The following is a 19484-nucleotide window of genomic DNA, read 5'->3' on the forward strand; positions in this document are numbered from 1 at the left end:
CAAGGGTCACACATCGTCACATGCATTCATATCACATCAACTAAGCAGCATAAACAACATACATTCACGATCACATGATTTCGTACTTAAGCACATTAAGCTAGCATACAATTTAATGGCACGTGCATAACCACGGGCACGTGCCAACATACAGCAATTAACGCGTAACCTACAACGAGTGAGCCACTTACTTGGTAGGCCTTAGCCGAAGTACTCCCTAGAATATAACGTAAGCTCCTAGCTCCGCGTGGACATTCTACGCTTCCATTGGTGGTTGGTTCCTATTGGTTCATGAGTCACTTCCGTTAGTATTTCACAAATAAGAATAAATTCCCAACTGAAATTTGTGAAATACGACCTTAAAATGTTCCCTTTTACCTTAAACAGGGCCGAAACCAGGTCCGGGAGGGTCGGAACGGTGTCAAACGAGCTGGAAACAGGTTTCCCGACCCCAATAAGCTGCCGATGCCGCCGAGCCACCACCGAGCCGATGTAGCCGCCTGAGCCGAGAGTAGCCGTGCTGCAGACGTGACACGTGGCACAATCCGAGAGCGACGCGTGTGCAGGCGTCTCGGGTCGAGGCGCAGGTTAATGGGCCGCTCGCGGTTCTCAGACCGAATGCAGGTGACGGGCCGCGCGGTGATGGGCCGGCTCGCGGGTGACGGGCCGCGGGTTGATGGGCCTGCTCGCGATTGAAGGTCGGGTGTTTGGGCTGCGGGTAACGTGGGTTCTGGGCTAACCGAAGGTACGGGGTTCGGTTCGGGTTTCCGGATCTAGATCGCGGGTCGGACTTCGTCCTCTTCGCCCGACTGCCTGCGCGATTTTCCGGCGGTCCCTCTCTCTCTTCGACAACGTCGTCCCGACGTCCTTTTTCCCTTTTTTTTCCCATTCCCGAGCTTATCCTTCACCCTAACCCCGTTTTTGGTACCAATTTCGTTGGTAAGGGCCTCGCACTCTCGGATCTGGAGAAGCTCGGAAGTCTGTCGTTTCGTCTTCCTTGCCGACGGTGTTCAGCGTACGGGATTCGCGTAGAACCTACTCCTGATGTGTGTAAAGGGTTCTGGGATTACTTTTGTGGTGTGAAATGGGGGTTTTCGACGTCGATTCGTACGATTCGGCTTCGCCGGAGTTCCGTCAGTTTTCTGTTCTCTCTGCTTTTTCCTTACCGTTTTCGTTTCTTTGCAGGTTCTTTCAGGGTGGCTGAAGGTCGGGGACGCGATTTTGTGGCATCCGAGCCCTCGGCCGCCCTTTGTGGGTCGTGTGTGAGCTCGCCGTAGTTTTCGGCTCTGCCGACGACAATCATTTAAGTGAAGGGTAGAATTCAGTGACAATTTTATAAAAGGTGAAAAGATGTTCATTCTCATACAAAAAAACATAAATTCTCTCCAACAACATTCACTCTCTATCATAATGCAATAAGGATACAGTAGTGTAGAGAAAAAACACATTATTATCATTTAACTTTCTTATTTATTTTTATTTAATAAACCCATAGAACTTTTGTTCGAAAAGGCTTAAACCTATAACGCATCACAAACTTGCTTAACTATATCCATGTCGGATTGGGGAATACTTTTGAAAATATTAGAGTCACAATCATTAAGCTTCAAAACGGCTTCACAGCAAGTCTTAATAGCACTAGTTGGAGACTTTAGAGCTTCTACCGCACACATTGCCCCTTCTGCAACAAAGGGAATGCAACCAATGATATTGAAATCAGCATCAAAGTTTGCTGTCACGAGGGTCTTGGTCGATGGTGAAAAAATGGCTAAGCAGACAAGGAATACAACTGCTAACTTCATTGTGGAAGCATTGAGGGACATTGCTGCCATTGTTTGGTAGAAAAATACGAGGGAAAAGGTGAAGATAATAAGAGAAGTATTGTCTTGTTTGTGTGAGAAAGTTGTGAACTATGGAGGTTCTTATATAGGAAAAGAACACGAGTTGGAGTTTTGGTGTCATTTAATGCCACAGAAAACTACCAAATTTATGTTCACCTAACTTTGTTCTTTAGGGATGCCAACATGAGTGTAAGTCAATGGTAATGGCATATAACATCACCCCAAGTACTATTGAAATAAGATACAAGAGTTTTGGATACGGATGGTGAAAAAACTCAATGACCTTCGTTCAACCTAACTCATCGAGTACGGTTTTCGGTGGATTATGAACTTATTTAGGTTGATTTGGATTCAAATAATGAAAATTTTTATAGATTTAGTTGGTTCATGAATCCAGTAAAATTAAATTGAATTGAATAGAACCCTTCGAATTTACCTTTAATTTAAAAATATAATTACATAGACATATATTTATTTCATTTTATTTTATTATATAATTACTTTTTTTATTGTTTATTCTCAAATTACTCGTAAATAAATGTTTTACAAATTAATATTTTGATTTTGATTTTCTACAGTTTAATCTAAAAAAAAATCTAAAGTCAACTTAATCTAATCTATAAATACTCTTAGCTTTGGGAAGGATAGGATTTCAAATTTGGTGATGTATCTTATTAATGGATTCTATCTATATTGGAGTTTAGTAAATGCCATTAAAAAACCTAAATTCTAATTTTATTTTTTATTTTTTACGGAAAGAAATGGAAGAAAAATGCTAACAAACAAAATAAAAGTATTTTTGTTAGGTAGTTTTAAAGATGTTTTTAAGCATGTAAGTCCATTATAGTGTTTTATAATGAAGTTTTAAAGTAAATATTAAAATTGAGAAAGGCCTTAAACTAACCTATGGCCTAAGAATTTAAATATTATTATCATATACATGTGTCATGGTCATTAATTGTGATATCGTTGTCAGCCGTTTAGGGGTGCCTTGCCTTTACCTGAAAAATAGAAGTAGCACATGACTTGAGTACTTTAACAAATACTCACTTAGTGACCCACTATTGGGGCCAGTGAATGCTAACCTGTAACGCCAAATAAGAATAATAATAATAATAATAATAAAGGGGGCTAAGTGAACTGAGGGGCAAAAATGTCATTTTGCCGAGAACCCTATCACATCCCCTGCAAAAGAAAAAGAGAGTTAAAGAGAAATTGGAGAGAAGTCAGCCGTTTAGTTTAACGGACCACCGTCGGAATCCACCTTTAGACAAGACTTGTACAAGGATTGAGAGGTTAGTGAGGCCGACGCTCCGTCAAGACCCAAGAACATTTCGTGAGGTAAGGTTCTGAACGATATTTCTCAGATCTGAGCTTTCCCTATGTGAATCGATCCTAAAATGCTGAAATATTCACCTAGGAACAACTCTATGCACGATTTGTGAAGAAGTTTGGCCGAGACCTCAACCCGAAGGCGGAGATCCGAGAATCGTCCAAGAACGGTGAGCGAACTTCCGACGTTCTTAACTCGTCCGGTAGTCAAGCAAAAATTACAAAAAAATACTAGGACGTACCCCGTAACACGATCTAGAACTTTGCCAAAGAAATCATATAGATCCGATCTACGTATCGAAAGATATGAAAATCAGAAAAGGGGACTGTGTTACGTTTTTCAAAGGACAAAGAAGAAAAATAAAGGAAAAAAAAAAGAAGTCGGCCGGCGAGCGGCGGAGGGTGGCGTGACAGGCACCAGGACGCGTCGACCGTCGGCTGGAGCAACGCAGCTCCAGCGAGACGATGACACGTGTCGCCTGCAAACGCGAGCCGAACCGAAAACGTGAGTCGAGCAAAGCCGAATCGGACCGGCCGACCCGCGAATGCGCAGGGGCTGCCGTGCGTGGTAGGCGCGCGTGCGGCCTGCGACTGGCGCACGTCCACGAACGTGGTCAGCGCACTGCTGGTGCGTGAGCACGCGTGAAATGGCCGTTTTGCCCTGGTTGCCCTCTATTTGTCCGATTTTTATCCTGGTTCCTGTTCTAATCCTTTTTTTTACATGAATAGGGACCTAATATAAAGAAATCAGTATTTTTGGACAATTTATGGGCAAAGAAACGCTAGCAAAAAAGCATGCGTCAACCAGGTAAATCACCACCCGGTATTTAGGAGGAGATACTTGTAGGATTCGCTCGGATTGCATGCATGCTAGTAGTTTTGCTTGAGATTAGCTCTCCATGTAAATTATTAGTCAGACTAATTGTTATGATTGTATTGGGTGAATTACATGAGTGTTGCTGTGTGCTTTAAGCTTTCGCTGTATGTATGCATGCGTTTAATTTATGTTAGAATTGTGTATTCCGCATTTCGGGTGCTTGATGGATGAATTCGCCCCATTGAGTGCAAACTTCGTGCTCTGGGTGCTTGATAGAGGTCATCGCCTCGTTGAGCCGGTATGCCTAGTTTGCATGAATTATTGTTAGAAGCGATATGTCGCTCTAGCCAGACTTAATTTTCCCCTAGGAACTTATCGGTTTACCACGGCAACAAGGTACCTCAGGAGTGTTCATAGATTGCTAGCGTGAGAACGATATCTATAGCTTCGTGGGAGGACCAAGGGTCCTTGATCAGTCCTTACTGCTCTTAGCCTTTCGCATGGGAAATGTGTCCCCACGTCGTACAGCCCATTAGCTGCATGGGAACGGGTTGGGTCGCGCCGACTATATGGGCGTAGGGGTATTCAGCACACCCCTAGGCTAGATACCATGTAGTCCCAGATAGCCATGTAGAGGTAGCACCTCATAAAGAGATACTGACCATATTAGCTTGGCGTAAGGAACCTCTAGGCGTTTACTGAAAGGACGATGAACCGGTGAAACCCAAGGGGCAAGCTCCAAGGGACTAAGATTAGAACTACATGTCCTAGAATCGAATTACGAAACCGTGGGGACCTGTTAAATTAAGATGCAAAGAGAGCCTACAAGTAGGTGGCTTATTGAGTATAATTTTTATACTCATCCTTGCTATGTTTTCCTTTTTTTCAAGAGCGCGAGGCGTCGGTCAAGGGTGAGGTGATGGAGACGGGGATTGTCACAGAGGAACGGGTTGTCTCGGGGCGTCAGTCCAGTCTTTATTTTGTGTTTGCATACTTTTGAAATTTATTTCTAAACTGTCATGTGTTTTGTTGTTTGTCGTCCAAAAACTTTATTGGAATTTAAGGATTTTCTTTATTTCATATTTAAATCACTTGTGCATTTGTGTCTTGTCGTTAGTCACGATCCGTAGTAAAATATTGGGTCGGGACAAATTTGGTATAAAAGTAGTCAGGTTATAGGTCTTGTAGACATTTAGGATAGAGAGTCGTGTTCTCTGTGACCTCGCTCGTCAAACACATGCAGCGTACGACCAGACGTTCTCACGCGACGAAAACATAGAGACAAAGGTTAAGCTAGTATTTATAGAGTATACCCTGACCGACTATGGCATTGTAATCGCACATTACCTAGGAGATGTGCTAAGAATGAATTGTAACCATAGTTCCTTTTTCTATTGTGGTAGATAATGGCACCAAAGAGATGTGAATCATATGTAGGGCTCGGACCTAGAAGGGGAAGAAGAAAGGAAGTTTAGGACACCTCGGTTCCAACACCTGAAGAGGAACAGCCTGAATTTCAGGAGAAGGTTGGGGATACGCCCCAAACAAGCGAGGGGACAGTACCACAACTATCAAGAACAAAAAGACGCCGAAGGAAGGCCAAGGCCCGAAGGCTGCTTGATACACCCCCTACTGCTCCCTTCTTTGAGGAGGTCCCATCGGGTCCAATCCCGTATGCAGCAGTCCCGATAAACCAGCCGTTAGCCATGCCCACAATAGAGATGTTTTAGACGTTCATGATGACCTCGATAGAAAATTAGGCTCTGACGAACCAGATGATACAAACCATGATGGCTAATCAGTCAACAGGGCAAGGGGGCAAGGATTTAGGGATTATGACTATGGAGTCCCGCTACTTAAGAGATTTGCAGAGGCACAAACCGCCTTCCTTTGACGGAGGCAAGGTGAATTCCATTGCCGCTGAGAACTGGCTAGAGGCCATAGAAACGGCCTTCCATTTTATGAACTGCCCGCTAAAGTATGTAGTCCATTGTGGGACATATATGTTGAAAGGAGAGGCGCACTTCTGGTGGAAGGGTGCTCAGAAGACCATTATACCACAAAGAGAGTTTATTACATGGTGTCAATTTAAAGATGCATACATCGACAAATACTACCCAATCACTACCAGAGTGAAAATGCAGACAACATTCCTCGCATTGAAACAGAGAGACAGATCAGTGGAGGAATATGACTTGGAGTTCAATAGGCTGGCGAGGTTTTCTCAAGCCTATGTTAGTTCTGAGAAGTTGAAGGGCGAACGATTTATCGCTGGCCTGAGGGAGGAACTAAGGGGGAATGTGGCANGGTCCCATCGGGTCCAATCCCGTATGCAGCAGTCCCGATAAACCAGCCGTTAGCCATGCCCACAATAGAGATGTTTTAGACGTTCATGATGACCTCGATAGAAAATTAGGCTCTGACGAACCAGATGATACAAACCATGATGGCTAATCAGTCAACAGGGCAAGGGGGCAAGGATTTAGGGATTATGACTATGGAGTCCCGCTACTTAAGAGATTTGCAGAGGCACAAACCGCCTTCCTTTGACGGAGGCAAGGTGAATTCCATTGCCGCTGAGAACTGGCTAGAGGCCATAGAAACGGCCTTCCATTTTATGAACTGCCCGCTAAAGTATGTAGTCCATTGTGGGACATATATGTTGAAAGGAGAGGCGCACTTCTGGTGGAAGGGTGCTCAGAAGACCATTATACCACAAAGAGAGTTTATTACATGGTGTCAATTTAAAGATGCATACATCGACAAATACTACCCAATCACTACCAGAGTGAAAATGCAGACAACATTCCTCGCATTGAAACAGAGAGACAGATCAGTGGAGGAATATGACTTGGAGTTCAATAGGCTGGCGAGGTTTTCTCAAGCCTATGTTAGTTCTGAGAAGTTGAAGGGCGAACGATTTATCGCTGGCCTGAGGGAGGAACTAAGGGGGAATGTGGCATCCGAGTCATCCTTCGTCTATGCGAAAGCCCTTCAGGTGGCGACCCTACTCGACGCGTCCCGCACCGACAAGCTGCAGCTGGGAATAGCACAATCATGCCACATTGCAGCCCAGGGAAAGGTGACAGACTCTAGCCACCCCAGAACTGGTAGACCGTCCTGTGGCCGCACTGATAAACGAAGAAGGGCCCCGGTACGGAACATGACCCTTTGTCCTAACTGTCGGTGCCCTCACACAGGGGAATGCAGAGCACAAACAGGCACCTGCTACAGATGCGGCCAGGTAGGGCACTTTGCCGTGGATTGCCCTCAGAGGAACGATCAGCGTGTCAATTGGCCTGCAGTACAGCATCAGAGGGGTCAAGCTGCTCAACATCAGTAGGGGCGAGCTGTAGCCCATGCAACAATAGCCAGGCAAGCTGACCAGCCTGACGCAGTTGTCACAGGTACGCTCCCCGTATTTGGCCATCTTGCTTTAGTATTGTTTGATTCGGGTTCGACACATTCATTCGTATCTGAGGAGTTTGTAGAGCTAGCACACCTAGAGAAAGAACTTTTAGAGATTACCCTATCAGTGTCCACCCCCTGCTCATGAGCTGTTGCTAGCTACCCATAGGGTTAAGGGAGATGGTGTAACAATATTAGGGCGTGTCATCGAAGCTACACTGATAGTGTTAAGCATGCAAGACTTCGATGTCATCTTGGGTATGGATTGGCTAGGCGAGAATTGCGTTTTGATAGATTCCGAGACTCGAATAGTGACTCTCAGGCTCCCGTCAGGGGACAACTTTACCTACAAGGGAGCCACTTCCAAAGGTGCCCCAAGCGTCATAATATCGCTAAGGGATAAGAAGCTGATTCGTAGTGGCGCAAGTGCATTTCTAGCCAGCGTGACCTTAGACAATAGTAACAAACAAATAACCTCATCGGTACACATCGTCAGGGAGTTCATAGATTTCTTTCCGGAGGATCTGCCAGGTTTGCCCCAAATTAGGGAAGTCAATTTTGGGATCGATTTAGAACCAGAAACTGTGCCGATCTCCAAGACACCTTATAGAATGGCATCTGCAGAACTTAGGAAATTGAAGAAACAGTTAGAGGAGCTGTTGGATAAGGGTTTCATCCGACCCAGTGTATCACCCTGGGGAGCCTCTGTTCTGTTTGTCAAGAAGAAGAACAGGTCCATGCGGTTGTGTATTGATTACAGGGAATTAAACAAGATCACTATAAAGAATAAGTACCCTCTCCCGAGAATTGACAACCTGTTTGATCAGCTACAGGGAGCAACAGTCTTCTCCAAAATTGACCTAAGGTCAGGGTATCATCAGTTGAGGGTCAGAGAAGGGGATATACCCAAGACAGCTTTCAAGAGTCGTTATGGACATTACGAGTTTCTCGTTATGTCCTTTGGCCTTACCAATGCACCAACAGTTTTCATGGAACTAATGAACAGGGTGTTTAAGGAATTCTTAGACACCTTTGTCATAGTGTTCATCGACGATATTCTAGTATACTCTAAGTCAGAGGCAGATCATGAAAAACACCTCAGAGAAGTCTTGACAATACTAAGAGCCCAGCAATTGTATGCCAAGTCTCCAAGTGCGAGTTTTGGTTATCTGAAGTAGCATTTCTGTGTCACGTGGTATCAAGCAAGAGGATTACAGTGGACCCAGCTAAGATAGAAGCAGTGATGAGGTGGCCACAGCCGACAACAGTCATGGAGGTGAGGAGTTTTCTAGGGCTAGCTGGATATTACAGAAGATTTGTCCAGGATTTCTCCAAAATTTCCTTAGCGCTTACTCAGCTAACCAAGAAGGGCAAGTCCTTTGCTTGGACTCCAACCTACGAACAAAGTTTCCAGGAACTCAAGAGTAGTTAGGGACCTATTGTTAAAATCATCATAGGAGTGGCCTCCAGCAGCCGGACGTTTGAAGGTCAGCAAACCCTCGAGTGTCATGTGAGGCATGATCATCATCATAGCGTACGCGTCCGTGCTCATCATCGCAAAAGGGAAGTAAGCCGATGTATATGAACACACATAATACAAGAGGTCCCTATAGTTTTCCTCTTTAAATCATCCTTGTGACACAATCCTATACATCATTCACACATTATTTATGTAACATGCATTGGCCTTTGTTCATCATCATTAACATCAATTAAGGTTGTGTAGATAACTCATCGTCATAATGCATCATGACATTTAATACATGCACATCATCCTAATATGGAATATCATCATATTAAGTCATCTCATCATCACCGTGTTTCGTTACCAATTCACAGTTCTAACTTATTTTAACTTGAACTTGGAAAATAGGATGTTATACTGGCCTCAATGACCTTAATTAATGTCAAAATCAGCTCCATAAGGGTCAAAAATTTAGGAATCAGTGTCAAAAGTATCAACCCTAGCTGAATAGCAGGTTTTTTAGCCGAAGAGTCGCGCTAAACCGAATTGAGTTGTAGGTTGTAGGCACAAAACGTGGCATGGGAAGGAGCTGATGTAGCACGATAGTGTTTCGGTTCGAGGTGCGAGTCTCCGATCAGCTGACGCAAGTGCGCGGATTTCAATGCTGGACCGTAGCTACTGGGGCTTACTTATGGGTTGTTGTAGCTGTCTAGACCGAGGGTATTTGCGTTGTTTGATTAGTGGCTCGAGTGGGTTAATGAGTTTATAAAAATGATTTGTTGGGTTGTACTGAAAGGTTAAATTGAATTAAATAGAACCCATTCGAATTTAAGGTTAATTTTAAAATATAATTATATAGACATATATTTATTTCATTTTATTTAATTATATAATTACTTTTTTATTGTTTATTGTCAAATTACTCATAAATAAATGTTTTACAAATTAATATTTTGATTTTGATTTTCTACCGAAAACTCTAAAGTCAACTCAATCAAATCTATAAATACTCTTAGCTTTGGGAAGGATAGGATTTCAAATTTGGTGATGTATCTTATTAATGGATTCTATCTATATTGGAGTTTAGTAATGCCATTAAAAAACCTAAATTCTAATTTTATTTTTTATTTTTTACTAAAAGAAATGGAAACAAAATGCTAACAAACAAAACAAAAGTATGCAACTCTTATAACAAACGCAAATGTTCAAAAAAAAAATCTTTTATGGATTTAGATTTTATTGCTATATATGAACATAGAAATACTAACTTTGTATAAACTTTCCTTTTAAACAACTAAAGTAGTACTAAACAAAACATGGTTGGGAAAGGAATGAATTGTCTAAAATAGAATAACAAAGTATAACGATCCTAATTTCTAAAGGAAACCATAAGCACTACTATGTAAGTAATTTATTTTTTTTTTATGCGAAAATATTTGTTTAAAACATTTCATAAAACGATATCATGGTCTTATACGTTTAAATAGAATAGGAGTCTTAAAGCAAAACAAATTGAATATCTCGCGAGTTTAAAATCGTTCTAAGTAGGAAAAATAATAAAAAGTATATAATACGGGAAAAGGGATCGGGGTACATGATATGTTAAATGTGAACTATAAAAAAGTAAACTAGAAAGACGACCTAGGTCGACATTCCCTCTTTGACTTTCAAGCTCCCGAGCACCCTCATCGTGATGAACTGTAAATTCACGGACCTGCAAAAGGTGTAGAAAGGATTGAGTAGAAACATACCAGTAAGCAACCTACTTGTAGGCTCTTAATCGCATCCAAGTCTTAGGAAAGCACCACCAACTATACTCTAGATCCTAGAGTCTTAGTACTCTGAGTACAAAGTTTGAGGTAGAAGAACTTAACCTTTAAAGCGGTATTTAGCGTTTGAGAATGAGGTGCTCCCTCATAAAAACATTTCCCTTGGTACAACCAGCAAGAACTAATCACTCACGTAGTCAACGTCCTTCCATAGGACGGACCCACCATGCAAGCAACCTTGACCCACCCGCGTGATCAACATCCTACCATAAGATGGATCCACCATGTAGAGTAGTCGATCTACCACTGATTAACACCTCCCTAACTAGTATCTCGCCTAGCTAAACGGTACCACACAAGAGTAGAAAGGGAAGTGGAGAATATTCGAATGTTATACCAGCTACATCGGTTAAGAGGTCTTCTCCCTTCGTCTCGGGGTTTTAACGTGGTCCTCTAGGTCTCAAGGGTAGTTATATTGTTGAGTTAGGGGTCGCTTCCAGAGTCACTCATCCAAAACTTTCAAGTCTATAACGCTCCAAGGTTAAAGGGTCTCTCCCTTTAATCGTCCCTTACTATACCACTGATTGCAACATGAGGAGGATCCCATATCTAAACCCAACTCAATCCCTACAAGTGTACACCATAAGCATAACTCAACACTATAGCTTATCAATCATTTCATAAGTTCACACAATTTTTCGACAGGAGTTTATGTAAGATTAACAATGCATGCAGTCGCACAAGTTCAACGGGGTGATAATATCCATTAGCACCCAGAGCATAGATACACATATACCCCCGTCCGTCAACATAGCATGAACAAATATAAGCAATAATAAGACAATCCAAAAAGCATACGAAATTGAGTATGGAAACCCTCTAGGGTAGCAATTCAAAAAATATATAAATAAATTCCTAAGTGTAGAGTAATATCAGATCTAGCCACCTAGAAGTAATTTTCTCTAGCATGCATGCAAAATCAAGTTCACCCTATAAGTATACTTCCTAATTTCGTGTGGTTACTAACAGGTCTGTCGCGTGCCTTGCTAAACTTGATTTATAGTCATAAAGGAGTCCGAAAATTAAGAATTCTCTCTACAGTCACCTAATTCGTAGTAAAATAGGACTAACACTAAAATCGGGATGAAAAACAGGCAAATCAAGAGAAAAAAATTGATGAAAATAGGTGGCCCATGCGCTTGCACATTCCCCTATGCGCAGTGTGTCACAATCGCGTTCTTATGATAGCGGGAGAACAATTGTGTGACACTTGTTCGAATCAAGCGAACAAGTCACGTGAGCAAGAAAATAGATTGAAAATCGATTCGAAGAATTGAAGAAATGAACATTATATAACTATAAGTAAAGAAACGAATACCACGTCTTAAATAGCATATAACTCACGGTAGAAAGAAATGACAAGTAGTGATATCCCCGTATAGTACATTTTGGGGCATTTTAGCCCTTGCAGGTGTAGACATGGTCCAGGATGGACCCCACGACGTGTGTATTTTCGTGCTTTGGTGCATTTTCTTATACCTTGAACTGTGCGTTATTAGAACGATGTTCTAACCAATTGAGCTAATAAACTTGACTTTGATAAACTTGGCTCCTTCATAATTATATACCACCGATAGATTAACCCTGCACTAATACCACTTTATGTCTTTTTCACCCTTCCTGACTAGCGGCTATTTTTCTGGATAATCGTCGGGTTTGACCTNAGAATGACCACACGTGTTAAGGCCACTTTAGAGAAAAACAAAAATGACCAAAACAAGGAAATTTGGAGCTAGATAGAACTTTGGCTAACGCCAACCAAGTAAGTAGTCTTACTATCAGCTCGGTTAGAAGACTTGCCTTATGTATGACTACACTTGTCCAGTGACCCTTGCATGTTTCATTTATATTTTATGTTATATGATGATGTAATGATGTTGTATGATGAANACTAAAGGGGCATGGGGATGACTTTATTTTCTAGTAAGAAATTCGTCCCTAACATGATGTCGAAGTCATCCATCATGACTATCACAAAGTCAGTTCGTCTAGTCCAAGTCCCCAGCTTGATGGGAGTTCTCTTCGCAATTCCTAAGACGGGTAATTTGCGCCCTAATGGGCCTAACATAGTCGGGTTAGTTGTCTGTAGCCGGACGTCTGGAGGTCAGCAATCCCTAGAATATTATGCAAGGCATGATCATCATCGTAGTGTACGCGACCATACTTCTCATCATAAAAGGAGAAGTATCCCGATGTAAATGAACACACAATATGTATGAGATCCGTATAGTTTTTATCTTAATTTCATCATGTGATACAACCCGACATATTCTTCTCTTCTCATACTACTCTAAGTAATATGCATGCATAAATCTTCATGCATTCATCATCAATAACATCATCTGAGGGTTGTATATAAAATGTTCCTAATCATAATGCAACATAGCTGTAACACCGTTAAAAAAGAAATTAATAGTAACCGATTTCCCATCTTTCCACTAGCCTCGAACACTCTCTTCCCTGCAATACCTTAGCCAAACCTAGATCAGAATTCCTACAACAAAATAATAATAATAAAAATAATAATAATAATAATAATAATAAATAATAATAATAATAATCATAATAATAATAATAATAATAATAATCATAATAATAATAATAATAATAATAATAATAAAATAAAAATAAATAAAATAATAGTTTTAGAGAAAAATTAGAATGACCACACGTGTTAAGGCCACTTTAGAGAAAAACAAAAATGACCAAAACAAGGAAATTTGGAGCTAGATAGAACTTTGGCTAACGCCAACCAAGTAAGTAGTCTTACTATCAGCTCGGTTAGAAGACTTGCCTTATGTATGACTACACTTGTCCAGTGACCCTTGCATGTTTCATTTATATTTTATGTTATATGATGATGTAATGATGTTGTATGATGAAGTGATAATGTTGTATGATAATGCGATGATGTTATATGATGATGTGATGACATTATATGATGATGTAATGATGTGCATGATAATATAAGATGATGACATGATGATGACGATGCATGATAACATGATGACATAAGATGCATGATGACGAGATGACTTAATATGATGATGTTTCATATTAAGATGATGTGAATTTATTAAATGCCATGATGCATTATGACGATGAGTTTTCTAAGACACAACCCTAATTGATGTTAATGATGATGAACTTATGAAGGCTAATGCATGCACGTTACCTAGGATAATGTGTGGACGATGTATAGGGTTGTGTCATAAGAATGATTTAAAGATAAAAACTATAGGGACCTCATGCATATTGTGTGTTCATATACATCGGGTTACTTTTCCATTTATGATGATGGGTACGGATGCGTACACTATGATGATTATCGTTATCATCATGCCTTGCATGATATTTTGGGGTTTGCTGACCTCCGGACGTCCTATGTCGGACAGTTAGCCCAATTTTGGTGGGTCCAGGTAATTGCGAACTGCCTGGGGGACTCACACTCGCATGTGTGGGTCGTGTGTAGGGAAGTACTACACATCCAATTTTTTCCGGACTGGAGGCCACCTCTATGATGCTTTTAACAATAGGTCTCTAATCATGAGTTTTAGGGATGCCAACATGAGTGTGAGTCAATGGTAATGACATATAACATCACCTCAAGTACTATTGAAATGAGATACAAGTGTTTTGGATAGGAATGGTGAAAAAACTCAATGACTAGTAAATTCCTTCAACCTAACTCATCGAGTAGGGTTTTGGGTGGATAATGAACTTCTTTAGGTTGATTTGGATTCGAATAATGAAATTTTTTATAGATTTAGTTGGTTCATGAATTCCGTAAAATTAGATTGAATTGAATAGAACCAATTCGAATTTACTATTAATTTTAAAATATATATTTTTACTTACGATATAATTATATAGATATATATTTATTTCCTTTCATTTTATTATATAATTATTTATTCTCAAACTTCCCAAATAAATAAATATTTTATAAATTAATATTTTAGTTCTGGTTTACAACTAATCTAGAGATACTCTTAGTTTGGAAATACATTTTTCTTTTTATGAGATATGATTTCAAATTTGGTAAGTATCTTTTATGGATTTAGATTTTATCACTATATATGAACATAGAAATACCAAATTTATATAAACTTTCCTTTTAAAATACTCAACCATATAAAAGTAGTACTAAACGTCATTGGAGGGAATCAATGGTCTAAAATTATCTTTTTAATGTGACACTTGTGTAAAACAAGGGTACCTGAATGAACCGAGGCCACATTTGAATTTAATATAATTTTTTTATGCAAAAATATTTATTTAATACATTTCATAGAATAATATCATGGTCTTATACATTTAAATACGAGTCTTAAAAGTATCGAACACAGTTTATATGAGGCGTATGATCATAGTCAAAGTTTTATAGGTATTTATGTAGATAGAATGCAATTTGAGATTTTCGAAGATATTTTAAATTTAGAAAATCATGGTTTAAGATTGATTTGAAGGAGAACTTAGGATAATTAAAAATGTAAAAAAAAAAAATGTTTATAAATAAACTAGAAGTTCCATAGTAATCTTTCTAATATTTCAATATTGCAATATGAACTAAATGTTGTAATAATTTAGATTTTGTAGCCATGTACCATAGTTAAGGTTTCAAGATTCTTATTGAAACTTGATTTGTAATTATCCCAAGTTTTTTAGAGGAGGGTTTTTGTAACGGTCCAAGCCCACTGCAATAAGATATTTTCTTTTTTTGATTTTCCCTTTCGACCATCCCTTCAATGTTTTTAAAATGCATCTAGTAGGGAAAGGTTTCCATGCCCTTATAAGAGAATATTCCTCCATAACCTATGAGTGTTAAGAATAAGAAATAACAACGAGGGATCTCACAATCTAAGGTAAGGATCCAAATGTAACACCCCGGTTACAACTTGCACTTATTTATAACTAACATCAACCTTACTTTTACAAGTTTCTAGATTTAATTGGAGGTCTTAGAAAGTAATTTTCAAATCGGTGCACAAGGAAAAAAGTGCTCGAGACACATCAAGGAGCTTAGAATTTTTTTTAAAAAAATGGTGATTTAATTGAAAATTTGGGTCAAAGTCAACCGAGGGCAAAAAAAAAAAAAAGAAAAGAAAAGATTATTTTGCCCCCACACACCACTTTAAGGGGTCTAGAAGGACGTGCAAGAAAAGAAAAGGAAAAAAAAAAACAAAGAGAGAGAGAGAGAAAGGAAAAGAACGCCCAAACCCGAATGCTGATACACTTTTGGATTATTCGTTTCCAGCAAGAAACGAGCAAGAAAGCGAGGTAAGTCTCCGACTTCTTTTATTTTGGAATTTTGTCCTACATCATGAGTTTCAGATGATTTAGGTCTTAATAATCAAGTTACAATACCTTAGGTGAGGATTTTGCATGTTTTTGGAGGANAATCTTTCTAATATTTCAATATTGCAATATGAACTAAATGTTGTAATAATTTAGATTTTGTAGCCATGTACCATAGTTAAGGTTTCAAGATTCTTATTGAAACTTGATTTGTAATTATCCCAAGTTTTTTAGAGGAGGGTTTTTGTAACGGTCCAAGCCCACTGCAATAAGATATTTTCTTTTTTTGATTTTCCCTTTCGACCATCCCTTCAATGTTTTTAAAATGCATCTAGTAGGGAAAGGTTTCCATGCCCTTATAAGAGAATATTCCTCCATAACCTATGAGTGTTAAGAATAAGAAATAACAACGAGGGATCTCACAATCTAAGGTAAGGATCCAAATGTAACACCCCGGTTACAACTTGCACTTATTTATAACTAACATCAACCTTACTTTTACAAGTTTCTAGATTTAATTGGAGGTCTTAGAAAGTAATTTTCAAATCGGTGCACAAGGAAAAAAGTGCTCGAGACACATCAAGGAGCTTAGAATTTTTTTTAAAAAAATGGTGATTTAATTGAAAATTTGGGTCAAAGTCAACCGAGGGCAAAAAAAAAAAAAAGAAAAGAAAAGATTATTTTGCCCCCACACACCACTTTAAGGGGTCTAGAAGGACGTGCAAGAAAAGAAAAGGAAAAAAAAAAACAAAGAGAGAGAGAGAGAAAGGAAAAGAACGCCCAAACCCGAATGCTGATACACTTTTGGATTATTCGTTTCCAGCAAGAAACGAGCAAGAAAGCGAGGTAAGTCTCCGACTTCTTTTATTTTGGAATTTTGTCCTACATCATGAGTTTCAGATGATTTAGGTCTTAATAATCAAGTTACAATACCTTAGGTGAGGATTTTGCATGTTTTTGGAGGAATCGTGGCAAAAAAATTTGTCTGAAAGCGAAATCGAGAATCGTCCAACTTCGGTAAGGAACTTAGCTTTTCATGATATTTGATCTCATTTATTAAGCTCTGTGAGTATAAAAAAAACTGCAAGAAAAATATATCTGGATAGGTGGACTTGAGATCTTGAATTCTTGGGAAGGAATCAAGTTAATTCGAGTTACAGATTGGAAGATAGAAAAATTCAAAACAAATAGGTTGATATAGAATTTGACCAAAATCTGGAAATTGGATGAACTCAGGTAATCGGCAACGGACACGTGGCTGCCGTAAAGGAGGGTGACAAGTAAAAAAAAAAAGAGGGATATTCGTCGAGCAATTTGTGGAGAGGCGTCTGAAGCTGTGCACTGACAGGCATCCAACTTCTGACCAAGATACCCGAACTGAAAACCAACCCGATGAACTGCTTTCCAACCCGAGTCCTACCGCCAGTCCCTACGTGCCACATGTCACGTCCTAAAAATTCGAAGGGTAAGTCTACGTCCGCTGGAGCTCGAAGCGTGCCTCTGCCCGCACTTGTGCACTACGCATGGAGCCCATGCAAGGGGGTGTCACGATCATGCATGTCCAAGGCGTGTTGTCAATGGCCGTATGACAAATGTCCTGGTCTTGCTTGTCCAGGATGTGTTGTCCATGGTTGCATGCCCGTTCCAAATCCCTTTTACATGCTTTCATCCTAGATAAGTCTTTACCATTTCATATTGGGTCAGTACGAGGGTGTATGACCATTCACCAAAACCATGTCTACACCTGCAAGGGCTAAAATGCCCCAAAATGTACTATAGGGGATATGATTAGTTGTTGCATTTTTCTTACATTCCCATATAACACCAATTTCAATTTCTCAAATCTTGCTTTCAAAACTCTCTTTCGAAATCTCTCTGCCCTCGCTTTCTAAGACTTTCTTCTTGAACCGGGGCCAGAGGCTCGAGCATACATCGTTTGGCCGTAGGTGACACGAGACCAAATAGGCTTAACTCACTTGTTGCTGAGAAGTGAGTGCCGCACAATCGCAAGTCCGCTGCCATCAATGTGCGATATAGTGACAAGGGGCGTGTAGGGGACGCCAATGTTTGAAGGGGCATGGGTCACCTATTTTCATCTGTTTTTCTCTCGATTTGCCAGTTTTTCATTTCGATTCCAGTGCTAATCCTATTTTACTGTGAACTAGGTACCTGTAGAGAGAATTCGTAATTTTCGAACTCCTTTATAAATAAAGTTTGGGAAGGCACACAACAAACCTGTAAGTAACCACACGAAATTAGGAAGTAATACTTGTAGGGTGCGCTTGGTTTTGCATGCATGAGCAAATTACTTCTAGGTGGCTAGATCTGATAGTACTCTACACTTAGGAAGTTAATTATATATTTGTTGGACTTTCTACCCTAGTGGGTTTCCATACTCAATTTTGTATGCTTTCTGGACTGTCTTACTACTGCTTATATTTGTTCATGCTATGTTGACGGACGGGGGTATTTGTGTATCTGCGCTCCCTAATGGGTGATGTTCATGCTATGTTGACGGACGGAGGTATTTGTGTATCTGCGCTCCCTAATGGATGTTATCACCCTGTTGAACTTGTGTGACTGCATGCATTGTTAATCTTACATAAACTTCTATTGAATGATTGTGTGAACTTATGATATGATTGATAAGCTGTAGTGTTGAGTTATGCCTAGGGTGTATACTTGTAAGGATTGAGTTTGGTTCAGATAGGGGATCCTCCTGATGTTGTGGTCAGTAGTATCGTGAGGGACGATTAGAGGGAGAGACCCTTTTAACCCTGGATAGTTATAGACTTGGAAGTCTTGAATGATTGAATCTGGAAGCCTAAAGGACCAAGTTAGGATCCCAGGACAAAGGGAGAAGACCTCTTAGTCGATATTAGCTGGTATAGCGTTCAGTATTCTCCACTTCCCTTTCTACTCTGGTGTGGTACCATTGAGCTAGGAGAGATGCTAGTTAGGGAGGTGTTACTCAGTGGTAGATCGACTACTCTGCATGGTGGATCCGTCTTATGGTAGGATGTTGATCACACGGGTGGGTCAAGGTTGCTTGCATGGCAGGTCCATCCTATGGAAGGACGTTGACCATGTGGGTGACTAATTCTAGCTGGGTTGTACCAGGGGTACACGTTTTTATGATGGAGCACCACATCCTCAAATGCTGAACACCGCTTCAAAGTTTAAGTTCTTTGACCTCAAACTTTGTACTGAGACTCTTAGGATCTAGAGTACAGTTGGTGGTTCTAAGACTTGGATGCGATTAAGAGTTTACAAGTAGGTTGCTTATTGGGTATGTTTATACTCACTCCTTTCTACACTTTTTTTTTCAGGTCCGTGAATTTACAATTCACCGCAATGGGGGTGCTCGGGAGCTTGAAAGTCACAGATGGAATGTCAACCCAGGGCGTCTGTCTAGTTTACTTTTGTGTAGTTGACATTTATCATATAATGTACCCGGATCCATTTTCCCCATTAGATACTTTGTATTATTTTTC

General features: G+C 40.1%; 1 protein-coding gene and 1 long non-coding RNA gene across 2 annotated transcripts; both read left to right on the forward strand.

Moving 5' to 3' along the window:
- The first annotated feature begins 5780 nt into the window (after nucleotides 1-5780).
- On the forward strand, nucleotides 5781-6338 carry LOC111780470. Its single transcript, XM_023660890.1, has one exon. The coding sequence runs from the start codon at nucleotides 5781-5783 to the stop codon at nucleotides 6336-6338; it is 558 nt and encodes a 185-aa protein (XP_023516658.1).
- A 10418-nt stretch (nucleotides 6339-16756) lies between these two features.
- On the forward strand, nucleotides 16757-17765 carry LOC111779975. The gene is made up of 3 exons (XR_002812774.1): nucleotides 16757-16836; nucleotides 16929-17007; nucleotides 17227-17765. It is a non-coding gene; the product is annotated as an uncharacterized LOC111779975 (long non-coding RNA).
- Nucleotides 17766-19484: the final 1719 nt, after the last annotated feature.

Source organism: Cucurbita pepo, chromosome LG18 (assembly GCF_002806865.2).
Source record: "Cucurbita pepo subsp. pepo cultivar mu-cu-16 chromosome LG18, ASM280686v2, whole genome shotgun sequence".
Classification (NCBI taxonomy): Eukaryota; Viridiplantae; Streptophyta; class Magnoliopsida; order Cucurbitales; family Cucurbitaceae; genus Cucurbita; species Cucurbita pepo.